Source organism: Elephantulus edwardii, unplaced genomic scaffold (assembly GCF_000299155.1).
Source record: "Elephantulus edwardii isolate Elephantulus edwardi_28Jun2011 unplaced genomic scaffold, EleEdw1.0 scaffold00032, whole genome shotgun sequence".
Lineage (NCBI taxonomy): Eukaryota > Metazoa > Chordata > Mammalia > Macroscelidea > Macroscelididae > Elephantulus > Elephantulus edwardii.
This window is the reverse complement of record NW_006399782.1, coordinates 4,040,192-4,057,906: the sequence shown is the minus strand read 5'-3', so window position 1 is coordinate 4,057,906 and position 17,715 is coordinate 4,040,192. Positions and strand designations below refer to the sequence as shown.

At 38.2% G+C, this 17,715-nt stretch overlaps 1 protein-coding gene across 1 annotated transcript in view; it reads right to left on the bottom strand.

Annotated features, from left to right (window-relative positions):
• Nucleotides 1-4,349: 4,349 nt before the first annotated feature.
• The window catches only part of SNX4 (sorting nexin 4), a 93,240-nt gene continuing 79,874 nt past the window's right edge, over nucleotides 4,350-17,715 (bottom strand). Inside the window, exons 10-14 of the mRNA XM_006884299.1 lie at nucleotides 10,928-11,017; nucleotides 9,983-10,082; nucleotides 7,335-7,480; nucleotides 5,922-6,036; nucleotides 4,350-4,394 (exon numbers count right to left, since the gene is read on the bottom strand). Of these exons, the coding sequence (XP_006884361.1) occupies nucleotides 4,350-4,394; nucleotides 5,922-6,036; nucleotides 7,335-7,480; nucleotides 9,983-10,082; nucleotides 10,928-11,017 (496 nt within the window). The remainder of the gene's footprint in view (nucleotides 4,395-5,921; nucleotides 6,037-7,334; nucleotides 7,481-9,982; nucleotides 10,083-10,927; nucleotides 11,018-17,715) is intronic.

The window sequence follows — 17,715 nt, the reverse complement described above, 5'->3', positions numbered from 1 at the left end:
GGAGACTGAGAAAGATGGGTTCAATAATGGATACTACACTGAAACAGTAGAGGGAGAAAACTGTTTAAAAGGGATATGTGATTAAGTATTTTTGTCATGACAGGTGTCTAGAGCAAAGGCTACATGATGGAGTGGACCTGGGGGAGGGTTTGTAAAACAAAGAAAGAATTTCTGGTTTACAAGAGGGTAGTATACTAGGGGGGAGGGTTGTGAAGGGAGAAAAGTGCAACAATGAATGACTGGAAATCCAAAGTCTCTGTAAATTTTTACTGAAATTAATAATAAATTTTAAAAAATGAGAAAAGAAAAAGAAAAAAGCAATACAAATTTTTTATGTACCTATCTTCAAAACACAGACATTTTCCTATTTGAAAAAATGAGTCTACAAGGTTCATATCACAAACTCATTTATACTCATATCACTATGCATAATGGTTCTATTTGTAAACAAACATACTTTCAGGAAGTTTTTCTATACAGTATTACAAAAAAATAATAATAATAATTAACAACCAAAAGAAATTTACACACAATTTGGTCCAATAATTAAATAAAACATAAATTAACACACAGGAGCACAGTTAAGTGTTCTGGGATTCTCAATTCTTCTCAACGTGAGCCATAATATATTATGATCCGTGTGGTAAAATGCCTTTTAATAGTCAATAAAACAGATAGACATTCTTTCCAATCACTTGCTATGCATCTAGGACATTCATTGCTGTACAATGAAGGCGGCTGACAGAAGAAGAATTGATGATTTTGAGCTACAGTGTTGGAGAAAAGCACTGAACATCCCATGGACACAGCTGGGGTGCTCTTTGGAGGCAAAGGTGATAAAGTTTCACCTCATATACTCCAGGCATGTTGCTAGGAGGAGTTATTCCTTAGAGAAGGCCATGAAGCTTGGAAAGGTAGATGGTGGGTGAAGGAGAAGAAGACACTTGACCAGGTGGATTGACATGGTGACTGCTGCAATGGTCTCTTGTGTGTCAGGAAGCGAGAGGCTGGCACAGGATAGGACAGAGTTCAGATCTGATATTCATAGGGCCGCTATGAGTTATACTCAACAAAACCGAATAAAAATATATAAAGCAAAACTGTTTATGTGGAGAAAAGTGTACAGTTTATATAGCTAAATGGTTCTACATGTACAAAAAAGTATGAGAGAAAATGCATGAAGTTTTAATAGTGAAAAACTTTCCAAAAAGGATTTTAGGGAGGAAAAACTCCCAAGAAATTCCACTGCTGTCAAGTCAGAACTGACTTATAGTTGATGCTCCAGAGACATTCCCAAGGCTGTTAAGTCATACAGTAGTGAACTGCCCATCAGGTGATTTTTCCTTGATATAATTCTGAATTATGTGAAACTTTAACAATGAACACAAGTGTTACTTTAATAATTTTTTTTAAAGCCACAAGATAAAATAGTTTAAAAACCAAATGCTTTTAAAAGCCTCAGGAGAAATTAAATATGCTTGACTTAAAATTTTAAAAGTTTAATATTAAAAAGGGTTGACACCCACCCCCCCCCAAAAAATAAATGGACTGAGAAATTGTGATACATTCACACAATGGCACACTATTCAGCACTAAGGAACAATGATTTCAGAAAATACTATAAAACTCAGGAGAGACTAGGAAGTATTATGCAGAGTGACACATAAGGAAAAATATTGCATAAGGCCACTAATGTGAAAACAGGAGGGTAACTGAGAAAGATGTGTATACATGTTCAAAAGAGGAGAGAAAGGGGGCAGGAAAAGGAGACAGGGGAGAAATCACTGGGACAGCAGAGGTTGGTGGGCGGAGGGACCTGAAGTGATGGGAAAGGCTCAGTGGGGACCTGAAAAGACAGGAGGGTGATAACAGGCACAGAACAATGGCAACTAATTATACGAAATATAATGTGCATGAATGCTGTATAAAAAACAAAGCACATGTATTAAACATGATGTATATGATATGAGTCGCAGGCAACTAGATGGCATGTAATAACAACAACATGATTATATGTAAACCAATAAAAAATTTTATTGGCAAAATAGTATGAAAGAAAAAAGTATGAAGAGCAAAGTGGGATAGGTATTTAATAAAACAATTTGAGATGCTATTTGCTTTTTAAATGCTAATTTAGCTAATGCATTTGATTATAATTTTTTTGTTTGGTTTATTATGTGATTATGTTCCATTAACACTGTATTTTGTTGACATCAAAACAAAATATGAGATAATCTCAAAGTTAAGATACATAAATACATAAAGAAATATTTATCCCAGAAAAATTGTTATTAACCTTGATCTTTGCTGCTTAATCTTGGATTTCTAAAGAACACAGTGGTGTCTTAGTGGTAAAGAGTTACACTATCAACTCAAAGGAACATGGTTCAAATCCACCGGCTTCTCCATGGGAGAAAGATGGGCGATCTTCTCCCCTGCAATTTACTGCTTCTGAAACCCCACTGAAGGGTCAGCTATGAAGTGGTTCTGACTCAATGGGAAACAACAGCAAAAGAAAAGAAGTGTCGAGTTCCACATCTAAAAATACAATAGTCTGGACTGCAATCCCAGAGGTGCGCGGTTCAAATCCACCAGATGCTCTGCTGAAGAAGGAGGAACAATCACCTCCTGTACCAGTCAGATCCAATTTGACGGTATACACATAAAAATAATAAATAAACAAATAAAAATTTTTAAAAAATTAAAAAATAAAAATATAGTAGTTGGGTAAGAAAATAAAACAAGCTGAAATGTTACAGCACTGTTCTTAAAAAATAAGGTGTACACACACACTCTTGTTCATCTCATGTGTGTAAACTCTTGTTTTACTACAATTATTCCCTTAAGACAGGACTAGACCCATGAGATACCTAACCCACACCCACTGTTGTGGATACCAACACAGAGCAACCCTTCAGGAAGAGTGTCCACAGGATCCCCAAGGCTGTAATCTACAGCAGACTGCCTCATCTTTCTCCTGCTGCCTGCTCAGTGGCTGGTGGGTTCACACCGCCAACCCTTTGGTGAGCAGCTGTATACTAAAAGTCATGTCATCAAGGCTCCTTAGCTACCCACCAGTATGTCCAAACCCATCTCCGGTAATATTTATTCAGAAGTAACATTTCTAGCACCCCCAGACACCCTGCCCTAAACAAAGGAGTGGGGGAAGAGGCCTTTGGAGGTTTATATTAAAGGTCTTTCATTTCACTTAGTGAAAAGAGGGAGGGATTACAAAGAAACACAACTCCAAACACCTCTATGATCACACCTTTGTGATTTGATGTCTTAGACTACCAGAGATTTTAAAAACCAGATTAAAGGTCCAGCATCCCAGCAGCTGGCCCAAGTGGGAGCTGACAGGAGATGGCCAGACACAAAGAGCGCCCAAAATCTCCTAGACCGGGGAAACCGAAATCTCTGCATTTCATGATAATAACTAACTTCTTTCAAATGATGAATTATGAATTAATTTAGGATTTCTCTGAGGCATAATAATATGAATTTATCTACACAGAGAGCTGTGTATATTTAGCTAGTGTACAAACTTGGAACTCTATCACTACAGCTGTATTTTTCCAGCAATAACTCTTATTAGTTTCCAACTTTTGCCAATTATTATTAATGCATCTTGACTGCATGTCTGGCAATTTCAGACTGCAGAAGTTGGTAGGAAATCTTCAACTTTTTCATCTTTGGCCTTGGTGATTTGCGCATTAATTTTAATAACAGTCTCATCAACAGTTCTGCTTTGTATGAGTACTGAAATTATCCTATCACTGACAATTCTGTACTTCAGGACAGACCCTGAAGTGTTCTTTTTGATGGTGAACGTAATACCATTTTCTTCCATTTATCAGTTTGCCTTACTGTCATGGCTTGGGTACTGCTGTGATGCTGGGAGCTACATCACTGGTATTTACATTAAAAACAAGAGGGAGCTCTGGTGGCCTACTGGCAAGAAGCTGCACTGCAATCCTGAAGGCCCATGGTTCAAATCCACCAGATCCTCCTGTGCCAGCTGGATTTGATTCAATCGTACACAACAAGGAAAAAAAAAAGAGAGATAAAAGGCAGGGTCACTCATGGCGGACATATTTCAGCAAAGCTTTCAGACCAAAACAGAGGAAGCACCACTTCTAAAAGAATGAGACTTGGAAAACCCCACGGAACATTATTGGTAGAGTGGCAGAAAACGAAGCCCTGTGGTTGGAAAGCTAATGACAGATGACTGGCGAAGAGCTACCCCTTTAAAGAGAATCTACTTTCATGATGTGAATGGAATAGAGCTTTCATTTGATGATCTGACACATTCAAAAAGAGCAGAGACACTTACAAACATCCACTAATAATCAGAGTGTAGAATGTACAAAGTCTGGATCTAAGAAAATTAGAAGCTGTCAAAAATGAAACAGAAAACATAAAAAGTGTGGTATTAGTAAGCTGCAATTGACTAGCACTGGACGTTTGAACCAGATAATCACAGGGTCCAGAGTGTCACTACTAGGAATGCCATTTCATTCCCTTCTCCAGGAATATCCTCTTACGGCTGTCTCGCTGGAGCCAACTCGCAGGGTTTTTAAGCCTGTGAATCACACAGGAGGAGTCTGTCCCTGAGGGACTCGCATTGAGAGGTGCGGCCTTAGGGTTAGTGCTGCAACGCTCTACAGACTACACTACCGGGACTCCCTAGGAGAATAGTTATTATGTCATCATGGTAATGTTTTTCAATACAAGAGTTATCAATAAGGCGTGCAAACTAGGAACATTAGAAGACTGGAGACTCAGTAATTGGTATTTAAGTTCTAACAGTTCTTTCAAAATTAAGTAGAGAAATTAGTGACCTAAGGAAGGAATGAAAAATGGGCTTTAAAAAGGATAAATTCTGCTTCAACAATTTAGATCCTCCCAGAAGAGCCGTGGGTGAGCATTAACATTACTGGTAAGTATATTAGTTTTCTTCTGGACACAAGAGCCTAATATTTGGTCCTAAAAGCCTTCTGAGGTCCCAACTCTTCTCACTATTTCTTAGTTGTTGGAATTGATGGGAAACCTCATAAGCAGTTCCTTACTTCACCTCTGCCTTGCATACGGGCTTCGGACCCATAAAACAACCCAGTGGTAGATGGAATTTGATCCAGGACTTAAGAACAATAAGTGACATAGTTGAGCCTCTACATCTTGTGGTTCCTAACCTTTATACTATAATAGACAAAATGCTAGTCAATAAGCCTTTTCTTGTAAGAACTACCTTCCCTCTGTAACTTGATTTGTGCCACTATTAGAACCTCTACTTAGAATATTATTGCTTTTTAAGTTTTAACTCATGTACTTTTGTTAGTTAAATTTGTGTCTTCTAGGCTGCAATAGTTCCATGATACATCTTCAAGGATATGAACCTGTACAACTAAGCACAACTGATAACATTGCATCTAAATTCCAAAATCAATCTCCACAATAGTCTACGTGTTTCCTATTGCCAAAGGGGCCCTTTAGAGTAGTGAGAGAAGATCTTCACCCTGAAACCTACAGCGTCCCTTTTCAGTAGGAAATAGCTAAGAGAATGTGCCGTCCCCTTTTCCTTATGAATCAGGGTGAAGTCTCTCTCAGGGAGGAGTGATAGGGAATGGCAAAGGATACACTGACAAAGAAGATTAATCAGAACTGGCTTTGTCAAGCACTGTGGCAATCAGACAATTAAAAGAGACTTTCAAGAGGGGGAAAAAAAAGAGGAACAAACTGGGAGAGGGTAGAGAAAATAGTGCAAAAATGAATGAATGGAACTCCAAAATCTCTGTAAATGTTCATTAAAATAAATAAAATTTAATAAAAAAATTTTTTTTAAAAAGATGAATTCTTTGGTCCTCTAGAGAAGGTAATCTTAAATTTATCAGCACTTCTGAATACACCCTTATCAGGCTCACCTTTTTGCACATACTGATCTGCATGACTGCATAACTGATGAGGGCCTCCTTCAAATCATGGTTCTTTTGTTCTTTGAAGCGTTCAATATCAGCCCAAGCATTTTTTATAAACTCTCTGAAATAAAAGGTACCATCATTATTTTTCCTATTTAAGTAAGCTGTGTATTATAAATTCAAATAACCATTTCTCGTTTGAGTTGGTTTTCAATTGTCCTCATACAAAGAAAAGCTACTTATATAAGACAGTCCTTTTTTCTTTTCCTAAAAATTACAGAGCACAAAAAAAGGCAGAAAGACAGTAATACAGTCTTCTACACTTTAGTAACTTACATTTCTAACACAAGGAGTCCACACTTAGACTATTCTATAAAACAGATGTCGATGGCTCCTTGAACCAGCTTACCTGCATGAAGTGCCTCCCTGGAGTCAGGGGAAGACATATCTTTTTGACAGGATGGATTATGAATAACACTTATTCATAATGTATCTTTTTTAAACTGCTGCTGTTGTTGTTGTTAGGTGCCGCTGAATCAAGTACAACTCAGAGTCCCTATGAGTAACAGATCTGAACCCTGTCCTGTCCTGTGCCATCTTCATCACCTCTGACACATGTGAGCCCATTACTACATTCACTGTGTCAGTCTGTTTGGTTGAGGTTCTTCCTCTTTTTCACTGAGCCTTCACTTTTCATGATGTCCCTAAAAATATGTGAGTCGAAGCTTCACCATTCTTGCCTCTAAGAAGCCCTCTGTTTTAAACTAGAGTTTTATAAATTTTGATGAGTATTTTTTTTTACTCCTATTTGTGAAAATCACTTTACTGTATGCTAATGGTCCTAAAAGTTAATAAAGCCACCTCAAATATACACTGTTTGTCTACTGTCAGATGACAACAACAAGGAAAACAAGAAGTGACTGCAGATCTTTGGGAATCTGATTTTTTATTTTCATTTTTTGAGAATAAAATCTGCAAGGCAATGGAATAAAAAAGAAAAGGGAGAAAGACATGAAACATTCATAATATTTAGTCAGGGATATAGTTACAAAGAACAAGCAACCACTCAATGAGTCAAGTACACTGGGAGCCTGAGAGGATGAGGTTTCAAGAGCTGGGCCCTGAAGAAGGATTAGGCTTTGTTTAATGAGGAAGAAAACAGGGCAGAGGGAATATGCAATGGATAGAAGTCATGAAAAATACAGGAAAATGATGTTATTATGAAATGTAAACTCTTATAAACTAAAACAATATTTCTAGAACATGATCTTTGTAATTCAAACTTCTTAGAAATTTAGTCACTGAATTTTAGAACAGATTATATCCAAGGGGGGGACAATGAAGCTCAGGATTAGTATAAAGAACCACCCATCAAGTGATTTGCAAGTCCAGCTTTGTTAAATATCTCAGTATATTTACCTGCCTTCCAGATTTTTGGACTTCAGTTGTTGTTCCCCTTCACTTATTTGTTCTTCGAGCATCTTTATTCTGGCTTCTCTCTGCTCTGGAGTTTCCTGACCAAAAAGCTTGGTAGTCATTCCCTTCAAAGAGAATGTTCTCACAGTCTGAAAGAAAATAGAAAACATGTGACATTCTCCTACTGGAGACCGCCTTTGCCACCATCATTGATTCCAACCCATGGTGGTCCTAGAGGACAGAGACAGCAGCAGCACAGGCTTTGAGGGCTCACTATATTTCTGGAAGCAGACTGTCTCATTCTTCTCCCATGGATCTGAATCCATAACCATTCTGTTAGAAGTCTAACACCTATGCCACTGTAACATCAGGGTTCCTTCAACTCCAGACTTATATACCAAATGCCTTACAACCAAGGAATTCCTAATACTGAAATAACATGGAATAGTCAAAAGTGGGGGAAATGAAAATATAATAGAAAAAAAATTTCAGGTAAAGTACTGGGGAAAGTAATTTGTGACTTAATATTGGTGTCATATTTATTTGATCATATCATGACATGAAAATACCTAAAATACAACATGCACCCATGGAAATAAACCAAAACTAAAAAAGCAGCATATTTAAAATTTTAAATTACTGAAACTTGGGCATCTATTACTAAAGCACAATTCTACCCCTCCCTGGCATTGCTTGCACACTTCTCTACTCTCTTGAGCTTACTGAAGGAAACACCACTTTTTCTTTAAAAGTGTCGGTGTAGACAACCAGATCCTGGAATAGGGCCTTGGAGTTTTCCAAGTTTTAAATAAATCAGCAGCTAGTTTATACATGTTTCATAGTCAAAGGCCTTTTCCAATATAAAACTATGACTTTTCATAGATATAGCCAAGTGGGTAGGTGGTGCAAAAAGCACTTTATAAACTACAGCACTCGAAAAAAAATGTGGTGAAACATAACAAAACATTTGCCATTTCAAAGCTTTTACGTGTGGAATTCAATATTCAATCACATTTATTCACTATGCTATGCAACTATCACAACTGTCCATTTCTAAAAAAAAAAAAAAAATTTATCACCCAGAACAGAATTTCAGTACCCCTCAAGATTTAAATAATATTTTACTTCTGCCCCAAAATGTTTTAAAAGGAATTCTCTAAGGAGCTCTGGTGGCCTAGAGGCAAGAAGCTGCACTGCAATCCTGAAGTCACCTGGTTCAAGGCTACCAGCTGCTCTGCTGGAAAAGGTTGGGCAATCTCCTTCCATGTGATTAACAGCCTCAGAAAACCTGCCAGAGGGTCAGCTGTGGGTGGCCCTGACTTTACAGTACATAATAACAACAATAACTGGTTCATCAAGTATCAATTCACTAGCAACTCTAGTTTCATCCAGTATTTCTCTCTTAGTCTATCCAGGCCCTTCTCCTGTGTCTCCAGTCAAGATGGTTGGTAGAATAGTTAGGCACCACTCAGTTCTTCCAATTTCAAGCTAAATGAGGCCCACAGTTAGTGTGGGCTCTTCTTCTAATGAACTGGTCTCCTTTTAGCTTTCGGTCTCCTTTTTTCTCTTTTGTTCCCCGTGAGTACAGATAAACTACTGCATCTTTAGATGGCCACTGCTCTTGTGGTGACCTGTGTTTTGTCAATGGACTGGGTTGTCCCATGAGACCCCTACAGCACTTGTAAAGTATGGAGTGACAGATAAATACATGGTAGCATTGTCTCTGCTTCATTACTTCCAGATGTATGCTCTCACCAGGAAAATGGATTTATTCCAGTGGGAAAGCTGGATAATACAAAGCTGGTCATAAAAAGATCTAAGTCTCATATGTTAAGACGTGGCATTTTCTTCACAAGTACTCATGGTGAGCATTAAAGAATAAAGTACCAAAAAAGCACCTTCCTAGGAGATCTAACTGGAAAAGCTCTTCAAAGAAACAGAATGTACAAAATTCCTTGCAAATTAGACCAGACAAGGCTTATCATTTGAATTCCAAAGAATAATGTGGAGTGTTTTGTTTGTTGTTTTGGGTTTTTTTCCCACTTGAACGTAATCAGAAATTACACAGCATTCATTACACAGAGTAACGCCAGCAAAACTTCTTACATTACTATACAGGCAGTGCCCACATTACAAATAAGGTCAGTTCCCAACTGTGTCTGTAGGTGGACTTTGTAGGTAAGCTGGAACAGGCGCCCACTTTATGAGACACAACTGACTCAATGGCAGTGGGTGGCATTCGGTTTTTCGTGCAAGAAAAAGTCTGAAGCCGTTTTGTCCCCACCAGCCCCATCCCAATGATTTAAAAGCTTCAAGTGCAGCAAGTAAGGTGATGGTGAGAAGAATTTATTGAAGGCAGAAGTCAGTTCAATCCTCTTACAGTGAGGGAAAACTGACATGTTAAAAGGGCAAGCTGGAGTTGTCCTGTAACTCCGATTTTCATACCCAGGGGACTGAAGGCAAAGTACCAGGTTTTAAAAGCTGACATCTTTTTACATCAAGATCGCAACCCAAAGACGTATAATGCCACCCACAAATCACTTCCTTGTAAACGCTACTGGCATGCTAAGTGTTACAACTGCATTTCATTCCACATACGGTCTGCTATAATAATACGAAAGACTGGATGAGCTAAATGGAAAAAGACTTACCCCTGTTGCCAATTCCTCACATTGCTGCTTCTTAGACGCTAAGTCCTGAGCAGCCATCTCCAAATCATACTGCATAAGTTCATGTTTCCTACACACGGCCCTGGGGAAAACGGAAAGTGTGCTATTTAATTTTTGGCTTCTCTTTAAATTAAAAAAAGACATACCCACCCACCCCCCCCAAATAGAGTGGGGAGAACATTCATTTTACATTTAAAATAAAAAGGTGGTTTTCTACATATTTGCAACATATTGGAAAGAAATATAACATTACCACACACATTACAACCCAAGAACTAATGCTGTATTCTCAAAACTGGGAACCATCTTTTACGCAATGATTTGAAAATATCTTGCTGAGGTGTCTTGCTACTAAAAAGTTCAAGAAGGAGCAACAAATAATGTACGCAGATGTTTTCACACCAGTTACTAAACAGCTAAAGAAATACCGTTCCTTCCGGCTTGCTAACAGAATTTTTTTTTACCACTTTTCAGATTGATAGGAAAACTGATTAAACTAAAATTGTTAGGGCCAAAAGTTGTGAATTCCTAGAAAATTATTCACATTTTAAAAGAGGAGAGAAAAAAAAAATAGTAACTTTTTCTTGATCAAACAGAAATGGTAATATAAAATCCTGGCATGACTATACAAACTCAATCTGCATTTTGTTTAGCCTTCAAAGTGAATAAAAGTATAAGGAAAATAAAAGATAGACATGATGTCTAAGACTGGAAGGTCTTATCAATGTAATGTTTCAAAGAACACCTTAAGTTTCTATGCCTAGCATAATGCAATATACAGGAGGAGCATAATGAGATCTCATTATATAACTTAGTGAATAGATTTATTAAAAAGAAAGAAATCTTATTGTTTGTACTTCACAGAAGCATTATGAAGAGAGTGGTGATCAGACACAGAGCTGGATTTGGAACTTGTATTATACTCACCGCAGGGCTTCTGCATAGAAAAGATACTCTTTCAACTGATCTGCATAATGTTCTTCATCTTCCAAAATATCATCAATAGAAGATGCATATCTGTTTAAAAAACACAGGGCACAAAGAGAGTAACTTTCATTGAGGCAGTACGTGTTAATGTTTTAAAGAAGTGATACACAAAGTACAATACACACATGACAGAGCACACAGAAAATGCAAGGAAGTACTGGAACATTTACAGCAACTTTCAACTGTCATGAAAATTTTACTGAATTTCATCAAAAGGTTTTGGTCAGTGATGTTCAGAAACCAAAGCAAAACAAACTAAAACTAGTCTTCCGCACAGGTAGCTTAAGAAGCACTGCAAACCCAATTACAAAATGAGCAGAGTATATGAGAGACTCCCCACCAAAGACATTTAGAAGGCCCACAAATACATGAAGAAATGCTCAAGATCACTAGCTATTCTCCAGTCACTGCTTTTGAGTGAGAACTGAGTCATAGTTGACACTCCAGGGAGCTTTCAGAGGCTGTAAATTGCACAGGAGGAGATTGTATTATTTCTCTGATGGAACAGCTGGTAGATTCAAATCACCTGCCTTTGGACTGGCGGCAATTACCTACCCAGTAGGGGAAAGGACATCATGCTTGGAAGGATGGAGGGGCAGTGCAGGAGAGGAAGACCCAGGATGAGATGGATTGACTCAGTGACTGGAGAAGTGGGATTAGGTCTGTAGGAGATGAGACTGGCTCAGGACAGGGCAAGTTTCATATCTAGTGTACAAAGGGTCGCTCAATGGCACATAACAACAACAACAAGGCCACCAGAGTTCCCCATTAGCTGTTAGAGATGTAAATCAAAACAATGAGACATCATCGTACCTCAGCCACAAAAGCCGAAGTTCAATAAGACAGTAAACAATAAATGCTAGTAAGGGTATAAAGAAATGGAACCCTGGCGTAATGGTAAGAAACTGTGCTGCAGTCCAAAAGCACAGTTCAAATCCACCAGCTGCTCTGTGGGAGAAGAATGGGCCATCTCTCCCCTGTGATAAATGCCTCGGAAAACCTGCCAGAGGGTCAGCTATGTATTGGTTCTGACTCAACGGTACACAAAAACATATTCCTGGTGGGAGTATAAAGTGGTGCTGCCACTATGGAAAGCAGTTTAGAGCTTCCTTTAAAAAAGTGGAAAACAGAAATACCATTTAATCTAGCAATCATAATGAGCTAAATATCCTGAAAAAACAAAAGCTGTGACATAAATGCTTATAAACATACCTATGTTTTTACAGCACCATTATCAGTGAAGGCACAGTTAAAGAAACTATGTTACATTCATCTAATAGAGTACTGTGCCTCATTGAAAAGCAAAGAATAATTATTAAACACTGCATAATATGGATGAATACAGAAGATATTTTTTTGAGTTACATGTCAGTAACAAAAGGGCAAATACTGTACAAAAAGCAAAAGAACCGTTGACCCACAGACAGAATCATTCTAGTAGGACTGCCAGGGAGGGAGGGAGAATAATATTGATACTTCCTAAGGTGGGTGAAGGGAAAGGCAATGTAGAAGAGAACATGGATGATCAGACACTGTGGGTATCGCAATCACTGTTGTAAATAAAACAAAATGCTCAATGATTGACTGAAAAACCAATATGCTTTGTAAACTTTCACTTGAATTATAACTAAAAATTTTTTTAAAGTGAGACCTGTACAATTTGGACAATTTTAATTTGAACAAATTTGAACAATTTCGATTCAAAGAAATTACTAAAAAGGTTAAAAAAATCTGTAGAAAGAGCAGGAATTAATAGGAGGATATAACTGATGTATACACATTCGCAATAGCAACTATTGATGATAATGTTAAAAGGCTAGAAAAGGAGAAGTGGGGCACGTACAAATAGTAGATATTCTAGGCACCTTCCTTTATGTTAATTCTCAGGAACAAGTCCTGCTTTTACTAAGGCCATCACTTATCAGGAAGGCTAGTTTGGGCATGAACCTGGCTCCCAGAGCATAGGGACCGCTTTCCACATCCTCCAAATCCATTCAGCACACACCTAACCACCTCTGTGACATTTTCTCAGATGCCTTCATTTTAGTGTCTCCTCGTAACTCTACTTCTGACCTCTAATCAAAAATTTAGAACTTAAATTATATAGAAGTAACTATCTGTTGGCACTTTTCTGATTACACTATAAATTCTCTAAGGACATGATCTAATATCATGTGCTTGCTTTTCTGTGGCTTAACAGACATCTCATTTCAAACTTCATTCTGATTTCTTAGCACAAGGATTAAAGAATAGTTATGTTTATGTCTCGAGGCCTGCTTTATATAGACAGGTAAGCTAAGTTTACTGAAGTTTAATATAAATAAACATAGGAAAGTTCCTTTACAAAGTTAGATGCTTGCAGGATTTATAAAGGGATATAAAGCACAGGCTCTGTAGTCACAAATTTACTGGTCAGAGGACAGAATTTCTTTTGTCTTAACTCCTGACAAATGCCTTAAGAACCACTGTTAAAATCAAGAAAAAATGTCATTGACTTACAAATGTAAGATTCCAGAACATTAATGCTAAGAAAACCACAAAAAAGAAGACCACAGGGCTGGTGGCTTGTGAAGCTGCTGTTGTTTTTAGGTGCCACTGAATCAAGTACAACCCATAGTAACCCTATGAACAACAGATCTGAACCTTTCCTATCCTTCACCATCTTCATCATCGGACACACTGGAGCCCATTGTTGCAGTCTCTGTGTCAATTCACCTGACTCAGAGTCTTCTTCTCCTTTGCTATCCCTCCATCTTTCCAAGCATGACATCCCTCACCAACGAACAGCCTCTCCTATCAACACGCACAATATATGATGTGAAGTTTTATCATCCTTGCCTCCAAGGAGCACTCTGGCTCCATTTTCCTAAGACATATCTGTTTGTTCTTTTGGTAATTCATGGTATATTCAGTAATCTCTTACACCACGGTTCAAAGACATCAATTCTTCTTCTGTTATCTTTCTTCATTGTCCTGCTCTCAGGAGCATAGCAAGTGATTAGAAAGCCCATGGCCTGAGTCAAGTGTGCCTTACTCCTCCAACTGACATCACTGTTCGTCAACAAGTTGGAGAGGTCTCTGACTGCAGAGTTTTCCAGTGCAATACGTCTCCTGACTGCTGGTACCAAGTGACCTCAACCCCTGGGTCCTGCTTGAAGTTAGGACTCACTTATAAACCACAAATTACAGGCTTCCAGACACAAGTACTACCAATAATGTAATACTTTAATTAATCAACTGGGAGAGAGAGATGCTAAATTCTTTCAGATAGTAAAACATTAAGCCAACAGAATGCAGGAGCATCTCAGAGTTGAAGAAGTTACCTGAAAATAATAGGCAGTTTACTTAAATATGGCTTAATGAAAAGTAATTGCAGACATTGTCCAAAGACTCTTTTCCAAATCACAACAGTAACTGTTATTTTTGCATGTGTGCAAAACCATGCAGTCAGTGTAATGTTGGAATATAGGTAGACAAATTTTGATCACTTATCAGAAAGTCACACTAAGCAGAGATTTTCTTTTAACTTTAGAATTACCCAAAAGCCTGAGTCATATGTTCACAGTTCCAGAAAAGCAGAAGTAATGCTCCCCTCGGAACTCGGACGTATCCCTGTCTTACTGCTGCTGCTGATGTGGCTTTGGACTAACTCTTCGCTTATTTCTCAGGCTTGCTCCGCACTGTCAGGACTGTCACTAACGGCAGGCTGACGAGCACCTGGCAGAGAGCCTGTCATGGGGATCCAGGCACCACACAGGTGGCGAGATGAAGAGCCTTTGAAGATATTTTTGAAGATACTGATGCTATCTTTCCCCAAAGGACATGTTTCTCTTTCTCTTATGGCCTCTGGATTTTTTATCATGCTTAGGTAACTCTTTCCTATTGTTTTTATTTTCCTAATGTACCATGTACCCTGTTGTTCCCCAGTACTTTTCTGGCTTTTAAAATTTTTTTCGGGGGGGGGGTCTCTTCCATCCATCTGAAAATAATTCCAGTTTGGAAAAAAATATGGATCCAGCATCTGCCTTTTTTTTTCCAAAAAAACAGAGCCAGTATGTTCCTTTAGATAGCAGTCTGTGGCCTAACAGCTGTGTATTCACACCCACAGGTCACAGCAGGCATGTAACATATGTTTACAGAACTGAAAGAATCACATGGATTATTTTTACTTTTTCAATTGTTTACTGAGGTAAACATTACATACGGAGACACACACAGATTGTTTTGTATAAAGACGGGTACCGTGCATTACCTGAACCCAGATAAGAGAGAACAGTAGCTGCTTCCCATAAAGCTTCTCTCTCCTTTTCCAGTCACTCCTTACTCTCCTTATAAGGTTCCTCTTGTGATTTCTATCACTATAGGTAAGTTCTGTTTGTCTTTATGTGTCATATCAATATGTCTAGTTTTATGTTGAGAGAGAGAGAGTGTGTGTGTATGTGTGTGTGTGTGTGTGTGTGTGTACATGCAACATGCTTTCAAGATTCCTTTATTTAGCCCCTAAACTTCTAAACCTGGTACAAAGCTCACCTCATGGCTGAACTATTAGCCAAATATGAGAGAGGCCCCCAAAATTAACAGTAATACCGGGGGCATGAAGTCCTTAAAACAATCAATCCTACAAGAGGAAAAGGGTAGCATTGACTCAAGGAGAAAATAATAGAAAGCAGGAGGGGTAGGAGAGAAGGATTGTGAAAATGAAAATCACAGGATGGAAAGGAGGCTGTGCGTACTGTAATTAATATTATAAAACAAGGGAGCTCTGGTGGCCTAGTGGCAAGACGCTGCACTGCAATCCCAGAAGTACGTGGTTCAAATCCACCAGATGCTCTGCTGGAGAAGGAGGGGACAACCTCCTCCTGTACCAGTCAGATCTGATTTGACGGTACACGTAAAATTAATACAATAAAATTTAAAAAAATTATAAAACAAAATATGTATCAAAAATCTGTAAATTTTCACCCATATCACTATGAAATAAGAAACTAGATCAATCTTTTTTGTTATGTCTATCGATAGCTGATGTCATTTCATTGCGGAGTATTTTATGACATGAGCAAGCCCACAGTTTAACAATTCTTTTACTGATAGTTTGCAGTTTGGATATAATATAAATAAAACTGTTATTAACAATGCTGGGTGGGACATACACACACATATGCATATACATGTATGTATATGTCAAAGTTCAGTTTGGCTTCGTTAACTATGAAATAGGAGAGAGCAAGAAGCTCTTTTTCCATGTGAAGGAATCTCAAGACGGCATTGAGCTACAAGCAGTCGATGAAGTGGAGTTCTCAGTGATTCTTAACATACCGGCAAATAAAGCACCTGTAACGTTTGGCCAAGTGTGGTGAGATGTATTTTTGTTGAGTCGTTAACAATTGTTACTCTTCTGGAACATTAATTTCTATCTTCCTCTCTTTTCTCTCCCCTTTGCCTTGATATCTTTGTTTATGTCTTGATATTTCGTATGTCCTTTTCTTAATTTTCTAACCTTTTGATTGCTATAAATTTGTCCCAGTGAAACATTATATGGTCGCTTGCTATATACTAGATCCTAAAAAAACCCCCAAATAATATTATGTGATTCATGTTTCTTTTCTCCTTAACTCTTTTCATTAAACCACTACATAATGTTCTGTTTAAAATTCAAATGATAATAGTTTAACAGTCCTCACTGATAACACTTTTTTAAAAAGTATCCGTAATGTTGTTACTATTAAAACAGTTCAAAATCCCTGGAAATATTTCTTAACATTTAGCTTCTCTAAAAGTATTTTCATTTGGAAGCAGGAATAGCATCCATTTCCTAAACAACAAGCATCTGGAAACTATGAATTTTGAGAAAAGACAAGTTATAGAAAGGCTTCAGGTCACTAGGAGTCACGCTCAACTCGACAGCAATCATGAACAACAACATATGTGTGTGTATGTATGTATATGTGCATGTATGTGTGTGTGTATATATAACAGCCTTCAATATGGATTGAAGCTCAACATCAAGAAAACAGATTCTCACAACTGGGCCAACTAACAGCATCATTATGGATAGTGAAGAGATCAAGATTGTTAACAGTTTTAGGTTGCTTGGTTCCACAGTCAACACTCTTGGTACCAGCAGCCAGGAATTCAAGAGACAAATTGCTTTGGGAAAGAAAGTAAGCTGTCAGGGACTTCTCCAGAATACTGAAGAGCAATGATGTCAGGCTGGAGACTAAGTTGCACCTGATCCAGGCCATAGTCTTTGCAACTGCGAGCTATGCATCAAAAACGGGACAGTGACAAGGTATGACAGAAAGAGAACTGATGCCTTTTGAGCTGTGGTGCTGGAGAAGAGTGTTGAATATACCATGGACTGCTAGCAAAACAGATTCATTCTAGAGAGGGTAAAACCAGGCTGCTCCTTGGAGGCAAGTATTCTGAAGCTTCGTCTGACATATCTTGGACATGTTGCAAGGAGGGACCAGTCCTTGGAGAGGGACGTCATGCTTGGGAGGGTGGAGGGACAGCACAAGAGAGGAAGACCCTTGATGAGATGGATTGATTCAGTGACTGGGGTAATGGGGGTTGGTGTTTTGGAGACAGTGAGATTGGTACAGGACAGAGCAGGGTTTAGGGCCATTGTACATAGGGTCACTATGAATCGCAGATGACTCAACGGCACATAACAACAACAACCACAACACATGGATATTATATATTATATATTATATATTATATATTAT